The sequence below is a fragment of the Podarcis filfolensis genome (genome assembly GCF_964270895.1).
Source record: "Podarcis filfolensis genome assembly, chromosome: 6".
Lineage (NCBI taxonomy): Eukaryota > Metazoa > Chordata > Lepidosauria > Squamata > Lacertidae > Podarcis > Podarcis filfolensis.
In genome coordinates this window covers 20932397-20954998 of record NC_139609.1, presented here as the reverse complement: position 1 = coordinate 20954998, position 22602 = coordinate 20932397, and the positions used below count along the sequence as shown (strand labels likewise).

Genomic DNA, 22602 nt, shown 5'->3' with positions numbered 1-22602 from the left:
CACTTTAGCTAATGGGGCCTCCCGCTGCTGCAAGGCCACTGGCGCGCAATTTTTGTTCTCATCCTGAGGTAAAGTTCTTAACCGGAAGTACTACTTCCGGGTTAGCGGAGTCTAAAACCCGAAGTGTTTGTAACCCGAGGTGTTTGTAACCCGAGGTACCACTATATATAACGAGTTGTATGCCTTGCAAGGATCTCTGGAAGCCAGTCAGCAGAGGTAGAGAAACAGCAATGTTCTTGTTCTTGTTGTTGTTTTAAAAAAAACCCTTTGAATTTAGGTTTGTACAAAGAAGTAATCATATACCTGATTTACATCCCCAAACTTACATCTACATATTACATAAGCTTTGCTCAAAAATTTCCAGTTTCAAGTATCAGAATAAATGTTTGGGTACTCACGAGAGATCACAGGGGACTGTAAAGGTAGTGGTAAAGGTAGGAATTACTACAGTAGGGGTGTGTAGATCCTTAGGAAAGTATCCTGGCTCTGTAGGAAAGGATTTACTGTGCACAAAAGCAACTATTGGCTGCTTCACTCGCTGGTCACCCCCACAACCATGTACCTCCTCAGGTAGGCCCAGTGAAAGAACCTCTGAACAAAGAACTGACAAACAATTACACTGGGCTTAAAAAGTAATTGAACTAACACCGTTGATGAAAATTAGGCCTTTGCCAGTGTCTTGAGTCCACAGAACTCTCCAGTTTTGAAATTTTAATAGTAGAACTCTTGTACCATTAACAGCTCAACCCTTGAGAATAACTGCACTGGCAATGCAGAGCACTGGTCAGCAATTAGCTTTCCTGATTTTATATTAGTGAGGAGCTGCAGGCCAATGCCTTCTCATCGTTTCACAAACTGGGATGGCTGACTAATTTCAGCATCATAGATGCTCCTCCACAGGAGGAGGAGGCAGCTCTCAATGGTTCAGTATCAACATGCAGATCAAATGAGTTATGCATGAAATCCCTGTGTACAGAGAAGTAGTACATCCATTCTAAAAAGAACTCTGTCCTAATCCTCTCCCTGGTGTGCTAGTTTTCTTCACACAATAAAAGTATTATACATTGCATTCAAATAAGCAATACACCGATTGCATTTTTAAGTAGCGTGATTCCAGATGGGATCTACCACATTATTATTCTGAACATGCAGATTGGCTTTAATAGATCTGGATTCCTTCTATTATGAAAAGGCTCCCTAAAATGAGGCATGATGGTTGCCATGTGCCAGTCTTGGGGATTTCCATTCTTAACAAGCAGTAACATCACTTCAAATGCAAGACGAATGAAGCACAAAACTGACGAATTAAGGAGGAGTTTCAGACACTTGTCTGGAGCACTGAATAAAGTTGCAATATTGGGCCTTTGAACTACAACCTATCTTTCATCATAGATTTTTTTGTTTGTTTTGGGTTTGTTTTTTAATTTGTTCCAAGCCAAGAGGTGCATTCCTAACCCTGGGGATAAGCTCTCAGAGATAACAAAACATATAGCGTAAGCTGTGATGCAAAGCTGCCTTTGCAGGTTCTCTTTGCAATTGCACAATATCCACTGATTTCTTTTACCGTAAAAACAAAAGACAAGCGTTTGGGGGTTTTTTTGGTACAGATGAAGGCTATGTTCAACAGCTTTACCAGAAAGCCAGTGCCATTGAATTCAAGTGGAATTTAACTTGGAACTAAACATGTTTAAGATTGGCAATTAGCAAGTGACACAGACTCTGGTGCTAATTGATCCACAGCTTTTAGTGAAGCTCAAGTAAAAGTACTGCCTTCCTCTGTTTTTATTCTTTGTGCTGCTTCCCATCCCCACCTCCCGCATTCTTGCACACGACATAGTCTGGAAGGGGGAAGGTCAGCATGTGATCTAGTGTTCCAGACAACCTTTGGAGAAGACAAAAAAGCCTAGAAATTGTATGCAAGTAAGGATCACTGATCAAATACTGCGCTCTTTCAAAAGCTCGCAAAAGAAATGTGCCTCAAAAATCCCAAAGCATTTCAATAGCAGTCACTTCTGCCCCTTCTCAAATGACAGGAGTTGTCAACAGCTCCCTGCAGGAACAAACAATCCCTGCAGAAACAAGTGACGCCAGAGAGCTGAATCTGGCAGGGAGCGCACCCAGAAATCAGTAAAAAGCAAAACAAAACAGGGTTGTTTGCTTGTTTACATTGGTTGCTGTGTTTTCTGGAAATGACAGCACATCAGACTGGAAAGTAGCACAGGTGACCTGAGTGAGAGAGATGCAGAAAGATACATGCCCAGGATATTGCTGGCTGCCAGGGGATTCAGACGGAGAGGAGAATATGAGCTGAGCTGAGCTGAGCTGGGAGGAAGGGTAAAAAGCAAGAACAAGAAAAGACCTTCCTGCAGTGATGAGTGGAACAGAGGTTATGAGAAAATTGAGAGTGGTGTATACCCTGCTGAACAGGCTTATTTTGGCCCCTATAGTCAAAGAGGGAAGTTACTATGCTAGGGAGCTGTAACTGTAATAAGAATTAAAGGTAAAGGGTAAGGGGACCCCTGATCATTAGGTCCACTTGTGGCCGACTCTGGGGTTGCGGTGCTCATCTCGCTTTATTGGCCGAGTGAGCTAGTGCACAGCTTCTGGGTCATGTGGCCAGCATAACTAAGCCGCTTCTGGCGAACCAGAGCAGCGCACGGAAACACCATTTACCTTCCCGCCGGAGCGGTACCTATTTATCTACTTGAACTGCTAAATTGACAGGAGCAGGGACCGAGCAATGGGAGCTCACCCCGTCACGGGGATTCAAACCGCCAACCTTCTGATTGTGGTTTAACCCACAGCGCCACCCGCGTCCCCAAATGCATTAAAAGCAGCAGAGCCTCAAAGCTGCACATGACCTCTTCATAGGATTAGCCACCCTAGGTACCTCTGTAGGAGACCAGTTGTTATTGTTTTTCCCCAACTTGATTTGGCTTGAAGCTGGGCTGTTGGTTAAGTGGAAACTTCCCCAGCATTACACAAAGTAGGAACCATGGCTTCTCATACAGACGCAACCGATTAGCCCTGAGGAGATGCAGCGGGCCTGGTCTTGGGCACCAGTCAGTGACATCTTCAGTAGCTTCAGCTAATGAAGCAGAACTGCCCAATGCTTATGGCGAGATGAATTCTCTAGCCTTTGGACTAGTAGAATTCATGCCAAACTCCTGAGTTATGGAATCTCTCCCTCAGATTCCCTAAAACTAGACCAAATCACTGCTCAGAGACTGATCCGCCAAAGACTGGATGACATCGATTTACAGCGAAATTATACGCTGGGGGGAGGTGTTTGTTCGCCCCAGAACATTGGTATCACTTTAACTTACTGCGTTCCATCATACCTCTCCTCCCTTTCGACTGTTGCACATAGACTGGCCTTCACCAAAGCGAGGTTTAACGTTTTTCCCTCCAATGTCCTGAGACATAGGTTCTCAAAGGGCCAAGCCCCCGCCGTGTGCGAATGTGATAAGGTGACGCCGGAGTCGCTCCAGCACATTATGTTCACTTGCCCCTTGTTTAATGTGCCACGGGCAAATTTGTTGGGATCAATCATACAGAAACTAGAGGGTACCCCACCAAAATTCCACCTTGCCCAAATCTTGCAGGACAAGGATACCCACACGACCCTGAAGGTGGCTAGGTTCCTAGTTGCTGTCCTTTCCCAAAAGCGACGCCAAGGAGCTCTACAAGCTAATTAAGGCGTAGTATGCCTTTCCATTTTATAGTATTTTATTGTTATAGTGGTGTTTTAGCGATTGCTTTTTTTCTCTCCTTACGGCACAAGCTGTTATTTATGTGTTGTTTTTACCTGTATGGGCCTATGGCCGTAATAAATGATATATTATTAAAACTGCCAAGTACTTTACCTGCCAAAACAAGCTGTGTGCATCCCCTTTGATGAGTTCAATTATGTCCCCGATCTGGATATGTAAAGGAGGGCCGTCCTGTGGAGCTGGCTGTGGTGTCCCGCTATAGTTTCGAATTACTTGCATTTTTGGTAAGCCTGAAAAGAAAAGCACAGGTTAGCTATATGTGGTGAATTATCCAAAATCAATGGCCCTACCAAGGAACTCAGATCTAAAGTAGGACCCCTCCAATAGGGCCAGTTCACAGTCTGCAGAATGAGCCCCCCCCACCCTCTTTCCCAAAGGACAGCATCACATTGATAGGCTCTTTAGGGTTGTTCTTTTCAATCCCCCAAAGAATTTTGTTTTGAGTTTTATGCTGGCTGTTGTGTCATCTCCTGCTGTCATGTTGTATATTGTTTTGTTTATTATTATTATACCTATGTTTTATTGTTTCAGCTACTATCATCTACTTTAAGGATCATTTGGTTGAAAAGCAGAATGCCAGTGGGAAAATACAAATCAAAATCAGATTAAAATAAAAAATACAAAATCACAGTGCAGTCCAAGGAATTGCTTATTCAGAAGTAAGCCCTAGGGAACTAAAGGAGACTTTTACTTCTAGGTACATGTGTATAGGATTGTGGCCATGAGGGGGGAAGACAAAATCTGAATGCCTCAAATAACCTGACTACATCCAACAAATGGATTAGGGTGGAGAAAAAGTCAAATTGTATGTTGACATATGGACTAAGATATGAAAAGAGGAGACCTTTTTCACTATCAAGCCTCCTCCCCTGTATTATTATTTTTAATGTGGTTGTGCGAGAAAAATATTTTTCTCTAGGCTGCTGCTTAGTTCATGAAAGCACAGCACGTACAGTTTAATGGAAAATAATCAATTTTTTCATCAGCTCACTCCTGTCCTCCTATTAATTCTCTCTTGAGGCACTAGTCAATTTCATCGCCACGGAGGCTCATCCTTTCCTGAGTGTACATACAACTCTGGCCCTGTAAAAGATTTATATCTTAAGGTTATCTTTCTAATTTTAGAGCCATAAAAAGGTGATAGATGTGATGAGGTAATGCTTTAGACGCTGATATGGAGAAATTCCGTGCGTTCACATCAGTCTTCTTTGAGTGCACCACTGAAAGGGAAATGTGTCCAAGACAACAGGAAATCACAAGTCACTCCATGTTTCTGATATAATCATTTGAAAAGGAAATCTAATTTTTTCTTAAGTGTTATTGGATTTACAGAGTAATTCAATCGTTCAATTGCACTCTACAAGCAAAGGAACTCCAAATGCACCACCATATGTTGCTTGTAGTGGCCTCTCTGCCAAATTGTCTTGTTAAAAGGGCATTTTCCAACGGAACAAAGGTGTTCACCAGCTCAAAAGTTTTGTTTTTAGTAAAGAAAAAGAAAAGATTTTAAAAAGTTAACGTGGTTCCTCTAATTCAAGGTTATGACAGGCATTTACTAAGAGCTTATCCTGTTGATCATGCCCAAGCCTTATTTTAGCCTCCATAGGACGCTTGCTAAGTCTCCAATGCAAATGCAATATTGTGATGGGTCTTATGCAGCTTATGGAGAAAGACTGTGCTGCAGGAGATTTGACATAAGGGGGAGTAAAACCTTCCCTATTACTGCTGCAGATATTTCACTATCACCCAGAAATGATTTCACAGATCAGGATATTTATGTACAAACATGGAAGTGGCAGGTAGGATTTTCAACATTACTAGTTCACATGAGCTCCTAACATTGCTGTGTCCCCTACTTAAAAGCACGGAGACCTGCCTTAAAATTGTGGACTGTTTCCTGCATTTGAATGATCCAGCTTCTATAGTGTTTTTGAAAATGATACATGAGGCCTTATTAGAGAACTCTAATCATTTAGCTGTTTTGACCCCCAATGAAGCTTGGGGGGGGGAGGAACAACACTGGGCATTTTGCATCTTTGATTAAAACAGAGCACGTATCCTTGATGTGCTTGATTTCCTCATGCAAGGAAATTGCTTGTATGGAGGGGCACTCAGTTACATGAGCCCTCACCTGCAGCCTGAAATGCAAGTTACCAAGCAGCTGCTCCAGCGCACCCAGCCAGAATTGCAAGGCTAAGCAAAGTCACATTTAAGCTATTGACTTAACAAGGGAAGGTCACATCAGGTGACATTTTACATCAGGTGTTTACTGTGAGCATGCAAGGCGTGCACAGACTCATCTGGAAGAACCACTGGCAACTGTCATCTAATCTGGCAACTGTAACACTTAAGTGCATAAGGTTAGTGCTGCTCTACAAAGCCACCTTTTAAAATCCCAATTTTGTGCAAAATCATTTGTGCAAATCCATGCAAAATTCACTGGTTATGTGTTCATGAACATAGTCTGTCTAAATTGCACTCATATGGTATAAAGCCATCCAAGCTGGTGGTCCTTACTGCAACGTCTCAGAGAAAATTTCACAGTTAAACTACGTGTGAAGAAGTAGTTTCTTTTGTCTTTCTCGAATTTCCCAACATTCAGCTTTATTAGATGGCCCCAAGGTCTAGTATTATGTGGGATATTAGCTTACTGAATGTGGCACAAGGATGTCTCAAATAAAAGCAGCAACAGAAACACTAAGCTCCATGTACCAGTTTCTGTTTGACTCCAATTTACGAACATCATTTTACAAATTTATTTTACCAATTCTGCTCATAGTTAAAAGGCGAACCAGAACGTGTTTATCCTCCAAGCCCAATAACTATTCAACACTCCCTCCTCCCAACGTGTTAAGGCTCCTCAGGTAAATGGAAACTTTCTGACTCATGCACAGCGTGCTCACCTGAGAGTTCAGCCTACCCAGACATCTGGAGATTGCCTGTATTGATTAAGGATATAGAACCAGCGTTTCTAGAGGTAACATGCATTATTCACTACTTTCAGTTTCAAAAGGAGGAAGGCGCATAAGCCTTATCATATTAAGAAGCAGAAAAACCATGCTACTATGGTATGGGGGGTGGAATAGAGAATTGTTCTCCACCAGTTTGGGCAATGTACTTGAGAGTATAGTAGCAAGTCAGTTTCAGGAGTGCTTGAGAGAAGCTGATTGTTTAGGCCCATTTCAATCTGGCTTCACACTGGTTTTGGCACTGAAATGGCTTTGGTCACCTTGGCTGATGGCCTTTAATTAGAAGAAAGAAAGTGGGAATGCCAATTCTCCTTGATGTCTCAGCAGTTTATCATTATGCACAGCATCTGGTGGGTTTCTCTCGACTCCGCGTATATTTCAGAAGCACATTGTTATAGTGGTTCCACTCTTACCTACTGGGCTGGTTACAGATAGAAGCAATGGAGGACATCTGCTCAGCTGCTTGGCAACTGTGCTGTGGGATCCACGGGGCTTTATGTCGTCCCCCACACTATTTAACTTCTAAGGATTACTGCAATGTACCCTGCATGGGGCTGCACTTGATGACAACTTAGAACCTTGAACTGGTCCAAAATCCAACAGCCAGATTACTGGCTGGGGTTACATTCAGAACGCATATAATCAACAGCTATGTTGATTGCCAGTTTGTTTCTGGGCCCAATTCACGGTGTTCATGTTAGTGTTTAAAGCCTTAAACGACTTAGACCAATATCTGAAAGATTTCCCCCTTCCCTATAGACCCTCTCAGGTGTTAGGATCAGCAGAAGTGGCCCTCTTGGTAGTTCCACTGCTCTCAGAAGCTGATGTGGGGTGGCCTGGGAAAGCACATTCTCTGTAAAAATCCCCAAGCTGTGGCAAAAAATAAATAAATCAGAGTTTTGTTCATTCACTCAGATAACCCCTCTCTTCTCCCTAATATGCTTTCATAGTTCTCCTTCCTGAATGTCTAAAGGGTTCTCTCCTTTTCCCAGTCTTTTGCAGGCTTCAAGTGGGAAGTAAGTAAAGCATTGTGTTCTCTTTACAACCTCTCTCTATAAGCCACCATCATTCAAGTTGCTACTGTAGCAGCTGAACATACAATTTAAAAAAAAAAGCAAAAGAGAACATTTATTCATTACATCCAACAACGTATCATTAATATTTAAAAACTTTATAATGGAGTAGCAATAGCACGACAGTACACTTTTTTAAAATAATGATACCCCCCACAATACAAGCCTTCACTAGGAAGCTTTGCTTTTCACTCTCACTACTAAGGAAAGCAACCATCTCTTTTTCGTGTGCAGATTATAAAGTTGGGAGATTTCTCTGATGGTCATTTAATAAAATTATTCTGACTACAATTATGATGCCTCACAAATTGATGAAAGTTTTTAATGAACTAACAGCCTCTAAAATGAGCCAACACCAATGCAATGTATCTTCTCAGGTCAGAGGAAATGGCTTACAGAATAAAACTAACAGAACCTTCTGCATCATTTATTATCAAGGGCAGACTCATGTGAGAATGCATTGCAGTAGTCTAGCTGAAGAGTTCACAGTTGTGAACACTGCCTGTTCTAAGTATAGCTATGAATACTTTTATCTTACGTAGTTCTGTCTGGAGTACTACCTCCACATGGCCTTTGTTTACATCATAAAATGTCACAATGACCTGTTCCTATCAGACTCAATTCTAGCAGAATTCAACAGCAGTGTCAGTCATGCAAGTTCATCCTCCAAGCAACTTAGGGGTGGGAACTACTCCAAACTGGCCCACGCATTAAGTTAAACAATAACCTAAGAAATTAAACAGAATCAGGCAAGGGTTCTAGTGCTTCAGATGAAGTTACTATTAAATTCAGTAGCTCACGTTAAAGATTAATCAGACAAACTGATTATGTGACTACATAATATAGAAGTGTGACTGTGCTAGACATCAAGGTCTTTAATTTTAGCCACAGAAACGGAAATGACTTACAGTGTACTTCTGTTCTTCATGATTCAAAGAGGACATTTTAGGAGTTATTGAAAACAGGAGTAGCTACAGGGTTATGGGGTTCTTCAAGGGCAGTCGGGAAAGGCAGGAGGCAGGCCCTCTAATCCTGCTTCTGGACCAAGGTTCTTAGTCTTGAAGGCATCTCTCCAGAGTCAGGAGGGAACTGCAAGTATTCCTCCCTAGGCTACCCTTTCCATTTACTGAATTTCCATTCATGAATCATTTCATAGGAAACATCTCAAGACATCTTTACGAAAAAACGTATGGAAAACATGTATAGAAACAATTTCAAATCCCATACAGGTACAGTCTGGGATAAATTATTAATTTTAAAAAAACCACCTTAAAATGCTTGTTGAAGGAGGAAGATGGGAAAGCCACAGAGGACAAAGATTTGATGAGATGGGAGACTGATAACGCAGGATAGGTCCAAACTGTTTCCTAAGCAAGTGAATGGAACTTATCTTAGGAACAGAAGTGAGTGAAATTTGGAAAACTTTAGATGGAGGAAGTGCATCCCACTATAGGTGCTCTTTTCCCTTTATTCCCTTTATTAAGAAAAACATGTATGTCCATTATTTGAGATTACCACCTCTCTCCATATGAATCTATCCAAACCCTGAGATCAGCCTCTGAGGCCCTTCTTCGTGCGCCTCCTCAGTGAGAGGTCCGGAGTGTGGCAACATGAGAATGGGACTTTTCTGCAGTGGCTCCCCATTTGTGGAATGCTCTCCCCAGGGAAGTTCACCTGGCACCTTCATTATACACCTTTAGGCGCCAGGTGAAAACGTTGTCTTCAACCAGGCCTTCAGCTGGTGACATCCCATGACATTTTAAATGTGTTGTGGGAAGGAGAATTATTGGGTTGTTGTTGTTGTTGTTGTTTTTACTATGTACTTTGTGATTTTTATATTGTGATTTTATGTTGTGAACTGCCCTGAGATCTATGGATGAAGGGTGGTATACAAATTTTAAAAAGAAAGAAAGAAAGAAAGAAAGAAAGAAAGAAAGAAAGAAAGAAAGAAAGAAAGATTGCATATATTTACAACAAATAAAAACTCCCATAGCACTGGAGGCATAAATCTCTACCAACTGTTACTATACATGAACAGAATCAACGGAAGATGCACACAGCAGGTGGTCTGAGGACAAACATCTCAACTTCTTAAAGGGGAGGGATTGTGTTAGGTTTCTGCCCTTTTCCCCTTCTTGGGCAGCAGTGGGAAACCTCCAGCTCATAGGCGTAATAAGGCCTGGCATGGGCTTCTACTTTGGCTCACAGGGCCACTTTCCCCAAACTACGCCCACCTGTACCACACCTGGCATCCAATGTGCCATCAGGTGTGGAGCAGCTAAAGACATAGCTGCAAAGGAACCATCAGCAGACTTAAAGTGTGCTCCTGGCTGTTTTTTGGCCACCAAGGCTTCTTGTAAGTGTGAATCAGCTGATTGGCATTGAGACCAAGGGAACTTTGCAATGCAGCTGGATCCTGCCCAAAGGGCCATGCTTTAAGTGTCAATCAGCTGATTAGTACTTATAGTAAGCCTTGCAATTAAACCCCTCCTTTGACAGTGCAGTTTGAAATTAAACTCTACAGAGAAAGTGACATTTCTCCTTTGCAGACTAGCTTGAATTCAAACCTACTTGTAAAGGAAAACACTTCATCTGACATCCATGGTGGCCTCAAGAGAGATAGATAGGTGAGTGGGCCACCCATCTGTCACAGTGGTTCTAGGGGTATGTCAGGATCTGGCCTGCCAACTGAATCCACTTTAGGGCAGAGCATGGCAGCAGCTCCACAGAGTTCCTTCAGCAAGCTACTGAAGCAGGATTTCCCCCCACGAGAGATAAGATCATTTAGCCTTCAGTAGTTTTACAAAGCTTTGTTAAGTCTCCATGTGAGAAGTGCTTTGAAGCAGAAGTTAAATTATTACTGAATTAAGTAAATGAGTCGCCTTTGGTGGAGTGGAAATACTCCCTTTTGCTTTGTGTTAACATTCTGTTATTATTTAAAGAATAGTAACGACAGCAACATTCCTAACATTCAGTGATTGATTGCTTGGTTAGGCTTCTGAGGAAGAGTGTGATAATTAATAACAGTAGTGATTACACTTGAGAATTACTGCAGGAGTCAAGTCTCCATTGTTACAGCACATAAATCTTAAGGGGTGTCCAGAGAACAGTCTAGTCCTCTTGTGCTAGATGAGTTTCAATTGGTAAGGCTTAAGGACATGGACAAGGTGATTGGAATGGTCAGGGCAGCCACTTGCGTTCTGGACTCTTGCCCCACTTGACTGATGGAAACCAGCAGGGAGGGAAAGCTGGCTGGACCAGGAAGGTGATTAATGCCTCCTTGTGAGAGAGAGGGTGTTCCCTGCCTGCTTGAAGGAGGCAGTGGTAAAACTACTCCTAAAGAAATCCTCCTTGGACTCAGAAAACCTACGTTACTACTAGCCAGTTGCTAATCTACCCCTTCTCTGATTTGTAAGACTCAGCACTCAAAATACAAACAGGCCCTGACCATGAAGTATAATCAGGCAGGATCACCAAGTTCTGTTGAGAAAATAAAACTATATAGAAGCCAGACTTGCAAGAAAATGTCTTAACAGAAATAAGCCAGATCAGGCCATGTGGTACTACAAGACACATCTAAAAAAACAAGGAAATTTTGCTGCTGTTCCCCTTCCCTGCCCCATCGCCAACTTGAAGACAACAGCAAAAACTATCAGCCAAGTTGTACAGAGGCAGGATATTTGCCCATCTAGCAGTACATAGGCTTTAAAAAGTTGGTTGGAGGCAAGAGGCATGCTGGTTCTTGTCCTGCAACTGAGAGTTAATGTATTATTTTGGGGAGAGGCAGTATAGTTGGCATAGCTGCAACAGTTGAAATAATACTGCCAAGCAATGAACAAGAGCTTTTACAGAAAATAAGCATATCAGATGGGGAAACCACTGAGTTGGTTTAATTGCCGTTGTTGAGTCATCTAGTTTTGTACCTAGCTGCAATCATCAGAGGCGCAAAAGATAACTTCTAACCTGCAGGGCTCAATGTAATTATGGGAGGTAGTTTAAAACTCTTTGTTTTGGTTTAGGGGTTGTTGTTTTTTTGCAACCGTCATGAGACACTTCAGCAGTGGACGTGCTAAGAGACTTAAGCTGCATGAATCATAAGGATAATGGCAGCTGTAAAAACAGATTCTGGAACTACACGTGCTCCACCATGAATAATTACTGGCATGGACCTGTGCAATCAGATTCCCGTTGTGACCAGAAGTAATGAAATATTGCTCTCTTGGCATCAAGCAATTTTTTAAAAATGGGTTAGGCTGGTGGTTCTCAGACTGTGATGCATCATGGGGGAGGGTGAAGCAAAGTGGCTTCTGAAGGGGCAAGATCAATCCCAGTGTGCGCATGAGTTAACAGGAAAAATATGCTCTGTAGTGTGGATGAAATGGAGCCCAGCACCAGGTACAATGCTTTTGATTAAAGCAATCCATTGGGCACAGGGCAAGCAAAATTGTATCGTTGTGGAGAATAGCCACTCCACCTCCCTGTCCAATCTTGACAATGGGTGCTGGGCCAAAACATAGCTTGCTGCACCACCCAGCCAGGTTTCAGTAATAGGTACCAGATAGGCTCCTTCTTTCAGGACTTGGGAATCCTTAATTCCTTAAGTCCTTAATTCATTAGCCTCTGTGCCACACATTTAGAACTTTTCAATGTGGAAAAGTATCTCCAAGGGCACAGTGAAGCAACACTTGGCTTCAGGCAACAGCGATATTTCTTTCAAAATGCCCAATATGGTAAGGTTGTTTTTTTACAAAGGGAGTGGTTAGTCAAGACAATTTAACCATTTGCATTTCAACTCCCATGCAACTGAGCAGTAAGTACAGCAGCTCTTTTTTCCTGCATAAATGAAACTTCCACCATCACCTGCTTAGTTATGGACTTGGAACTCCTGTTTCAGGTGCAAATCATTCTTACGTTACTACATTTAACGACTCAATGATCTGACTTGCTTTTGAAAAAGAGCTCATAAAAAGAAGCAAAAAAAGAGAGAAAAGAATCGCCCTCCTCACACAGTTATTGTATATATGTGCATTCAACACTTAAGAGAAAGAACTCGCATTTGATTTTATCAGTGAAACGACCAGAACTACATGTTTATTCAGTCAAACCACATTTGCAAAACCCCCGGTGCTGCTTTCTTTGACAGAAACCTGGGTCTGGTGAGAGGTGGGGGAGACAGTTGTAGAGGGAATGCGGAGAAAGATTAAGAACATAAAAGTCAAAGTGCATTCTGTTTGGAGTCTTGCACCTCAAAATACCTAATACCCGCTGCCTTCAGACTCTATGAAAAACAGCAGCTGTTGAGAACAGAGTGTTGCAAGATTAGGCATCAATTTTAAAATACTTGCTCTGTTTAAGCAGCATAAGGTGAGGGAAGTTACCAAAAGCCCAGGGGCTTCTAGGTCTGTAAGCAAAGTTTAAGAGCACCACTTGTAAAAGCAAAGCACACATACACACACACACACGGAGTTCAGATAGTCTTATGATAGTCATATGACTGTACCCTTGAAAACACGGTCAGGAAAGTGATTAGCAGCCTGAGAGCTTATTTGAATCCAGGCCATAGAATTCAGCAAAACTAAAAGGTCCCAGTGCTGAAAGAACAATTTCCACTAATGCAACATCGAAACACACTGCACTGACAATCTTGACTGTTTCAGTGAAGCAGCAGCTGCATGCAGGAGAGTGCTACTACAACAGTGCATGCAACTTTACTTTTAGTAGTAAGAAACTATTACACAAAAGTGCCTGCAGCCTCAACGCTGGCAATATTTTAAGCAGGCTTAAAAACCTCTCGGATCACTTTCTCTTAATAGCTGTTTTCTCAGAATTGGTTGCTTTCCTATGGATAGTGCTGATGGTTGAATGTTCATTTATTTTGATATTTTTAAACTTTTCCAACTTGTCTATGTTAGCTCTTGCTATGCATTTTTTTTTTACTGTTTTATTATGTTGTGAGTGGGCTAAGGTGGTGTACATATGATTGCATAAATGATATGGTAAGAAACTGGGAAGGGTATTGTATCTTGCCAGGCCTGTGGTAAAAGAATACAACAGACTTTTAAGATCAAACTTACAACTGCCAGCTTACATCTTACTGATTGGTGGTACTCGTTCCCCCAAAAGAAAGAGGCTGTATAAATAACATCTGATAATGAGATTCAAACCATTAATTATTCTGTGCTAATTCTAAAGTTTTAATGATGAAAAAGAGAAACACAGACCTGGGTCCATATGCCTGGAGCTCTTTCGGAGTCCATTTGGTCGTCTCTGTGTATTTGAAAAGCACAAGTTAGATACTTGTTTTGAAAACCCATTCCTATCCAGTTAGTCTCCACACTCCACACTCCTTTGACTTTCCTAGAAGGGCTGGCCCAAGACATTTTGCTGTCCTCAGTGGAAGCCAAATAGTGCTTGCACACTCTCCCTCACCCTGGACAGGCACTGCAACAGTTCCTGCCCCCCCCATGTTCCATGTCACAGTGCCCAACAGGAGAAGCTGATGCAAAAAATTATAATAATCCCCTCTTCCTAAAATTTACTTTCAAGGTAAGACATAAAATGTGTAGAAGTATGGAATATAAATTACAGACAAAGCTCACCACGTACAAAGAGTGTTGTTTCCCATCCCTCAGACGGACCATCTGTCATTAAAGGTTTCTGCAGAATTTACTTGGTATAGGTAGTGATGAGCAGGTTGCATTTGTGTGTTTAAAAAAGCAGGCAGCTGTTATTCTGCAGAAGATGTTCTGCATGTCTGTTCTGCCCATGATCTCACTAAAAACGTGTACAGCTTCCCAATTTACATATAACTAAAGCCATTTTCACTTTCCAATAAAAAAGAAGAAGAAGGCTTCAAAAGCTTCAATTTTCATTTACAGTGAAGCTCTAACTGACCACATAAAAGCGTATGAGGCTGTTGCAAATGTAATTATAATAAAAAGTAATTTCTACTTCACTTTTATGTTCCTTGCTAGAGTGGAAGAAATGAGCTGCAATTTTGAGAACGAACGGAGGCCCTGATTATTTTGCACGCTACATGAGATAATTCTGCAACAGCCGTTTACAGAAAAAGCTTCTTTTTAAATATTTTTATTAACCTCCAAGGCAAGTTTGGGAGGAAGGGGAAAGTAGAACATTACATAACGTTACATAATAAATGACTACCTTAAAAGACCAAGTCAACAAGAGTCTTGAAAACTGCAGGGCCCAGAGGTGGCCCTGTACATTTTGGTGCTGAAAGCAGAATGTTCAGATGGGGGTTAAAAAATCATCTCTTACTTTTTAACCACACTTGCCTGTTACAAGTTAGGAGGTACAATGTATGTTTTGAAACACTTAAAAATGCAGCAAAATATGCATTTTTGTAAAGTAATTAACAAATCGCTGCCCTTTAACACTACTCCAAACTCTACTGCCTGAGGCAGGCCAACCGAGCCTGCAAAGTAGTGGCGATGACTTCAGCAAGGCCTCCTCCACCAAGCTCTATGGAGGAGAAATGCTCTCAAGGAACATTCAGTAGCTTCGACATCACATCGCCAGACATAAGAAACGTCACGTGCAAGCAAAAAAGACTCTGGTCAAGAGTGTGACACAAACAATAATTATACTGCAGTGAACTTCTCCCTCCTTCTTGGAGCTCTGCAATCAACCAACCTGTGCTTTGAGATTATATAATCTCCTCAGGAAACAGAGCACCGTTTTACAGCCATGCGTGCTGAGCCTCTAGACTGAGAATTGTGCAGGCCCTACTAACCAACAGGAATGGGTGTGTATCAATTTGCACATGCAGGCAACACGTTGGCCTGAACCTTTGCACTGTCAAAGTAGGTGCAAATCAGAGAGCCCCAACACCAACTGACACATGTTTTTATGGCCTTTACTGCTTAGTAATCATTAACTAGCTCATTCACAGATGAGCTTTCCAGGACATGGAAACTCCCAGTGGTGTTCATCCTGGATTTACCACCTCAGGAGCCATCTAACTACTGTCCATCTATTTTGCAGAACAAATTTTTTTTCATTGCTGTGCATCAATGGAACAAGGGGCGGACTTTTAGGTGGATCTTCTCAATAAGATTATTATTTTTCACCCGCCCGCAACACCCTAAATCCAGCGCTGATGGAATCATCCCTAAGTGTCCAGCACTGTTACACAGAGAATGGAGAATATAATGCAAGGGGGGGAGAGAGAGAGAGAGAGAGAGAGAGAGAGAGAGAGAGAGAGAGAGAGAGAATTTCTAATTCCACTTTTATTACTTAAGACTCATTGAGAACCGATAAGAGAATTGTTAGTTCCAAGTAATTTCCCTGTGTTGCCTCATTGCTGGAGAATGTATGGAAAGTGCTGCTTAGGGGTAAATCCACACTTCCAATGAAGTCTTAAGCTCCCGGTTGACATAAATCCCCTTCCAAATGGAAATGAAACATGCTACCCAAAAATATAAGCATTGCACGGTATAATACAATGTACAGTTAACTAACGCTCCCCAAGCAGCCTTTTCATTATCCGCGTTTAACTTAGCCCCACATTTCAGGGCAGTTTAAAAGGATACAAGAGAATAAATGCAACATTCCCCCCCCCCCCAACCAAGAAAAAAGAAACCTTTCTGCAAACGTACCAAAATTAACACAGTATTCTTGGATTATTGTCATCTCATTGAATATGTCCCCATTTGCCTATTACCATTCTGTCACAATATTAAAGATTCTCCAAGTGATCCCATGGCAAAGAATTCAGCTTCAGAAATCAGCATTTGACAGCACATTTGACAGCACACAGATTGAGAACTGCTGAACTTTATACTCATGCATTATTCTTACATCAGTAGGTTGCGAAAAAATTAGACCACTTGTATTTCTTGTAGTTTATCATATTGAACCATTACGTGGTTTTTTTATACATGTTCTGCTAATGTCTTGAACACTAAGGAAGTCTGGAGAAAACATCAGCCCCATGAAATTAATAAGAAATCTGGGGCACGAGGCAACTTAAGTCTCCTTGTATTTTCCTTTTTCTAAAGAGTATTATACGCTATCCCGACTGAAACCAATGGGACTTGAAAATTCTTAATCTTGAGCAGATTCAACACTTTCACTATCTTTTTAATCCAATTTTGCCAGAGCGCAAGCACAAAATGCCTTAAGTGATCCCAGCACTAACACCAAAAAATAAAAATGAAAAATGGAACATTTTAGATCAGCCACAAAATAAATGTCAACCCACACTTCAAAAAGCTGCACTTACCTCATGTTTCAGGGTCCCGGGTTCTGAAACAAACGTAAAAATTGGCATGGTCAGAAACTGAAAGTTCACTCTGTTCAACAGTAATTCCTTGCTGTGCGGTTTGCTGAGAGTACACGGAGCTGCTTTGTTTAGCTAGCTGATACCTGTTTTATGCTCCACCAGCCCTGGGGCTCAGCTCGTTATTTTGCAAACTGTGTTCACTTAGTTTTATTGGCTCAGGCTAAGCAGCACTGAACAGCCATAAACAGATTCAAGTTTATGCTTAACTCTGACGACACGCAGCTTTCCAAACCAACAAATCAGCTATATACATTCTGAAATAGTTTGATGAAAGAAAAAACTCAGAAGCTCAGACTTTACAGATTCAACATGTGCACTGCAGTGCAAGACTTCAGGAGACAGCATGGGAGCTTCTCTTCCCAAAGGAAATGAATCGGGGAACTATTACGTCAGATAACGCAAAATCCTTATTTATTTTGCATCCTGACAATAATGTTTTCCAGGAAGTTTTTGCATTCATACAATATATTGTGATGCCATGGATATTCCCAATAAAATAACTTGTTATGCTGGAATTTGGACTCTCTTATGTGAAGTACAAGCATACATAAAGCAGTAGCAACAAATACAATTACTAAGAGCTGTACTTTTCATTGCTGGAAATCTTTTGAAAAGTCAAGGAAACTTCAGCCATATGAGGTGGGGATGCCCATATTCAAAAGTTTATCGGAAAAAAATGAACATTTTAAGAGAGAAATTATCAAATAACACTATACTATTAGACTTGCTACCTGTTTTTCAGCCTACACAGGAGTTTTAATATGAAAGGAATGGTAATAACTGCTAGTTTTTACTAAATATTGGAAACTGCCAACACCAAACTTACATGTTTTTTATAGATATATAACAGGTTTTTTTTTATAGATATATATCAGAGAATTGTCAAAAAGTTTATAGGCAAATGGTCACTGTTTATTGATTTTTGTAACCTGAATTTATTAACGGTAAGCTGGCAATTATGCTCTAATATGCATAATTTTGAAAAAGTGTTTTAATAATGTTACTTTTAGGTTAGAGTGAGTTGCATCAAAGCTGCAGGAGGAGCATTTCGTTTGCACAGTAGGACTTCCCCATGCTATCCTCTCCCTGCACACACACACACACACACACAAACACACACACACACTCTGCTCCAGAAGGTCTTTCAACACTTTGGAGCAGATTATCAGGGTGCATAAGGAGCTGCAAGGGAGAGGAGGGGGAAGTCCCACTGTGCAAGTGGAAGCCTTTTGTATGAGCAGAACAGCAGGGGCGAATACAACGCAGTATCAACAAACTTTTGAAAGCATGCTACAAAATTAATCAAGCTTTACCTTAATTTTTTCTAAAGAGTATTAATTGTAGACACCCTCTCTTGTTTTGTTTTTGTTTTTTAAATTAAGACAAGGCTACAGGCTGGTCTACTACCCTTGCGCAGTCATCACTTACTGACTGCAGCATCACTTGCACTTCTGTTTGAACAATCATAGATTGTGTACCACAGATAGCCCTTAAGTATCACTTCTTATTACCGCAAATACAATGGCCTGCATCCAAATAACAGAGGAATCAGCTTTGTGCATCCCAAGGGAATTTGAATTCACATTTATCAAACAGTAGTTCTCTTTGGAAGGGAGCTTCAGAATCAGATTGCGTCATGGCACTGGTAGAAGGGGTGGGATGGGGGGATTCAATCAAATATCTCACCAGCCATACCCCAAGCCATTGCTGCTTGGAAGAAGGAAGAAGAAGCTCTAAGTTTTGCAGATGGGTATCGGAGATTAAGAAGAGGTTTCTGGCTTTCCGAAGTAGCTGTAAATATCGCTTAGTACTAAACTGATGTTCTGCTGGGCTAGGGCTACCTTCTCTCTTTCAATTCCAACTGTATGTTTATAAAGTAGATATTGCAAAAACAAGAATCTGGACAGAAAGGAGGAAAAGAAACCAGAGTTCTGCAGGTGGCTGACATAAAGCAGTCTTGTTGTAAGGTTGTGCTGGTGGTTTTAAGGCACTAATCCTGCTTTAAAGACAAGCACTGTCTTATTGGTATGCATGCATATATATATATATATATATATATATATATATATACACACACACACACACACACACACACACTGCTTATATACATGTAAATCAACAAATGCTGCAAAACACACCCAAAGAGCACAATCATATTTATACTACTCAAAGATAAGCCCCACTCTATTCAATGGAGTTTTCGCCATAGTAAGTATGTTGAGGATTGCAGCCTAACTCTCCAAATAATATCTTGTCATAATAAAACTGATCCTGCAACACTACTGTACCAGCTTTCCACTACTTAGGAAAGTGGAGAGTTTGAAACAACACTATTTCTTATAAAAAGACAGAGAAAACTAAGAAAGAAACTGCATGAGCCACATCTAAAATGGCCACTCCTATGAACAAAGTTCAACTTTGGGCATTTTTTTAAATGTATGCTCAGAGTATACAGTCCAAGACATGAGTGGGCCTGCCCTCCACTTTGTTTGAATAGCTTATCTTGAAATGAAGTACAACTCATGCTGTTTGGCAATACATATTACGTAATGCAACTGGTAGATCTGTTTATTTCCAGGCAGGTTTCCAAGTTTTATCCCTGCACTTTGCCTTACTGAAAACATAATACTGAATAGACCACTTTGGAAGCATCAAGTCCAAACTGGTCTTAAGAACATGAGAATCTCCTTGTGGGATCACACCGTCGACTTAGCAATCCATCTCTCACACCTGGCAGCCAAGTGCCCTTAGGACACAATGTCTCAAATCTCAACATGGTGAACTTAAAAATGCATGCCTCCACGACATTTTAGATGTATACATAAAACCACAACATGTATGCACAGCCAAACACACACAAGGCCATGGTTCTGTGTTGCTTCTGCATGTTACTAAAACAAGGGAAGGCATGAGGGCAGCTAAGCTTGGCTGAGGGCCAGTTCACACATTACATCTGATATCTCAGCGTTTGAGATGTTTCAAGTGTATGTGTGAAAGCAGCAAAATGTTCACCATAGATGTAGGCTCACAAGGAAACCATGAACTGCCTGTACACACCTATTTTTGTCAACTTTTAGCTCTACATTCATCCCTCTTAAACATTAATACAAAAGGATACTTGCTGATACTACCTCTGATTGAATCAGATTCAGCTTACCACTGGTCTGGTGAAATATGTCTCCATCAACCTCTGCAGGATAAATCTTGCCAAGGCACATTCATTCGCCTTATCGCATAAACTTCTAATTAGAAGTTCAGTAAGAAGGTTCCACTTTCCTTTCTTTTCCAGTTATCTACCTGACAGGTAGCCAGGATGGAAAGCGGTGTCGGGTATGTGTGTGTGTGTGTGTGTGTGTGTGTATGTGTGTGTGTGCAATAAAGCAATCAGTCGTTCAGCAAAGAGTTGGGGAGCACCTCAGTCTACACTTGAGCATCAAGTTGCTGAAACAGAAACCCTATTAGCTCCTTGTATCACATCCTGACTCCTGCTGTACAGGCTCCTCTTTCTGGTCATGTGCAGACTCGGCATTGAAGATGGCAAAGGCTAGACCAGCAACTCTCTCCCTTGCAAACTACCAAGATGGTGCAGGGAATAAGAGGGTTCAGTCTCCTTGCCAGAGCCTCTGGCTTGAGATTGGTGCAGCCTTATGCAAGCATCTGCTACTGAGCTTCATTTTGAGATGCAAACAGATTTTCTAATCACAAAATGCAAATATCATGTGGGTTTTTTAAGCCACCCTCAAATTACTATATATGCCTGGACAACAATGCATGTCAATTATAGTAACCACCCTGAAGCCCTGATTAATGAATAGACTGACCAGATACAAAAGAACAATGTTCCTATACCTATAATAGTTCTTCAGAAGCAGCAATGTAAGCATGTGAAAAGTTGCATCTTCAGAAATTATCTTGGACACAGCTACTAAAACGTGTACAGGGCCCCTGTACTCATTTGCATTTTCCTAAAATTAGAAATGCATTAAAAATGACCTAATCATGAACATACTTAGATTGCTTTGTCGAAAGCATAACGGTTTTCAGCTCTGGCATCTAATCTGAATAAAATCTAAAGGGAAGGGAAAAAATTCTAATGCTCTCCACAAAGGCCTGGTTTAGACACAACACTAATCTATAGTTTATTTAACCCCGAGTTTATTGCTGGCTTACAAACCTTGGTTTGTTTTAACTATGGCTTGGTGTTATGTGCAAACACAGCACCTTATCTGAATGATGGTTTGTTTGACCACCCTACCCCAGCCACACATGAAGCTACAAGAACAGCAGAAGTGAGAATGCTGCTGCTACCTATAAATGGAGGCTGGTGGGTGAAGCTGGTTATCTCTGTTGTATTTCAATTGTCTAGATCTGCTGCAATTTATTATACTACCCACCTGATTTTGTTCTCGTTTATAGTGATGTTTTAAGAGGATCTCTTATCTATTTGTTTTGAGTTATTTTAAATGTGGATTTTTACATTCTTTTTGCATTTATTTGTGATTTTTATGATGCTGTAAAATGCTCAGAGATTTCTTTGAAATATGGAGTGGTATATAAAATACCTAAATAAATAGAGCACAGCATGAGGCAAGAACAGCTAAAACAAAGCAAACTTGCGGGGGGGGGGACACAAGTCATGGTCTGCTTCATAATCCGTGGGAAAACTTGTGGTTAATTTGTGGCTTGTTAAACAAACCATGGGACGCGGGTGGTGCTGTGGTTTAAACCACAGAGCCTAGGGCTTGCCGATCAGAAGGTCGGCAGTTTGAATCACCACAACGGGGTGAGCTCCCGTTGCTCCGTCCCTGCTCCGGCCAACCTAGCAGTTCGAAAGCACGACAAAGTGCAAGTAGATAAATAGGTATCGCTCTGGTGGGAAGGTAAACGGCATTTCCACGCGCTGCTCTGGTGCACCAGAAGCGGCTTAGTCATGCTGGCCACATGACCCGGAAGCTGTACATCAGCTCCCTCAGCCAGTAAAGCGAGATGAGCACCGCAACCCAATATTCGTCCGCAACTGGACCTTTACCTCTACCTAAACAAACCATGGCATAGCATTTTTGTGGACCTGGCCGTTATGTCATGCCCCTGGGAGTGACAAATCAAAAGGAAAATGCTATTGAAATTTCTTCAAAGGGAACCTTACATAATTATAGTCAAATGTTTTATATTACATTAGGACAACATATCCATGTTGATAAGAGGCAGGAAAGTTTAATCAGGGAAGTATCTCAAATATATTTATTTTCAGGGATGGGGGTTTTGAATTGCAATAGCTTTGAAAATCTAACTTTCACTACAGTGCTGGAGAAGTCTGGACCCATTTTGATTTGAGCCTAGGTATGCAAGAAGGCATCATTTTCTGTTCCACCATTCCCTATATGCAGCACTGTCTGTTCTGCTGCAGCTTGTCTTCTTCCAAAAACTACATTATTTGTCTTACCGTCCCACTGTGATGAAATTTCATCGCTTACGTAAAATGC

At 41.3% G+C, this 22602-nt stretch overlaps 1 protein-coding gene across 5 annotated transcripts in view; it reads right to left on the bottom strand.

The window, feature by feature from the left end:
• VAV3 (vav guanine nucleotide exchange factor 3) overlaps nt 1-22602 on the bottom strand; it is a 158511-nt gene that overhangs the window by 37307 nt on the left and 98602 nt on the right. For all 5 annotated transcript variants that reach the window (XR_014549604.1, XR_014549605.1, XM_083620442.1 and 2 more), the window contains exons 18-20: nt 17060-17082; nt 14037-14082; nt 3867-4003 (exon numbers count right to left, since the gene is read on the bottom strand). Coding sequence is in view for 3 of the 5 variants with exons in the window: in XM_083620442.1 (XP_083476568.1) it covers nt 3867-4003; nt 14037-14082; nt 17060-17082 (206 nt within the window). In the remaining 2 variants the exon portion in view is untranslated. The remainder of the gene's footprint in view (nt 1-3866; nt 4004-14036; nt 14083-17059; nt 17083-22602) is intronic.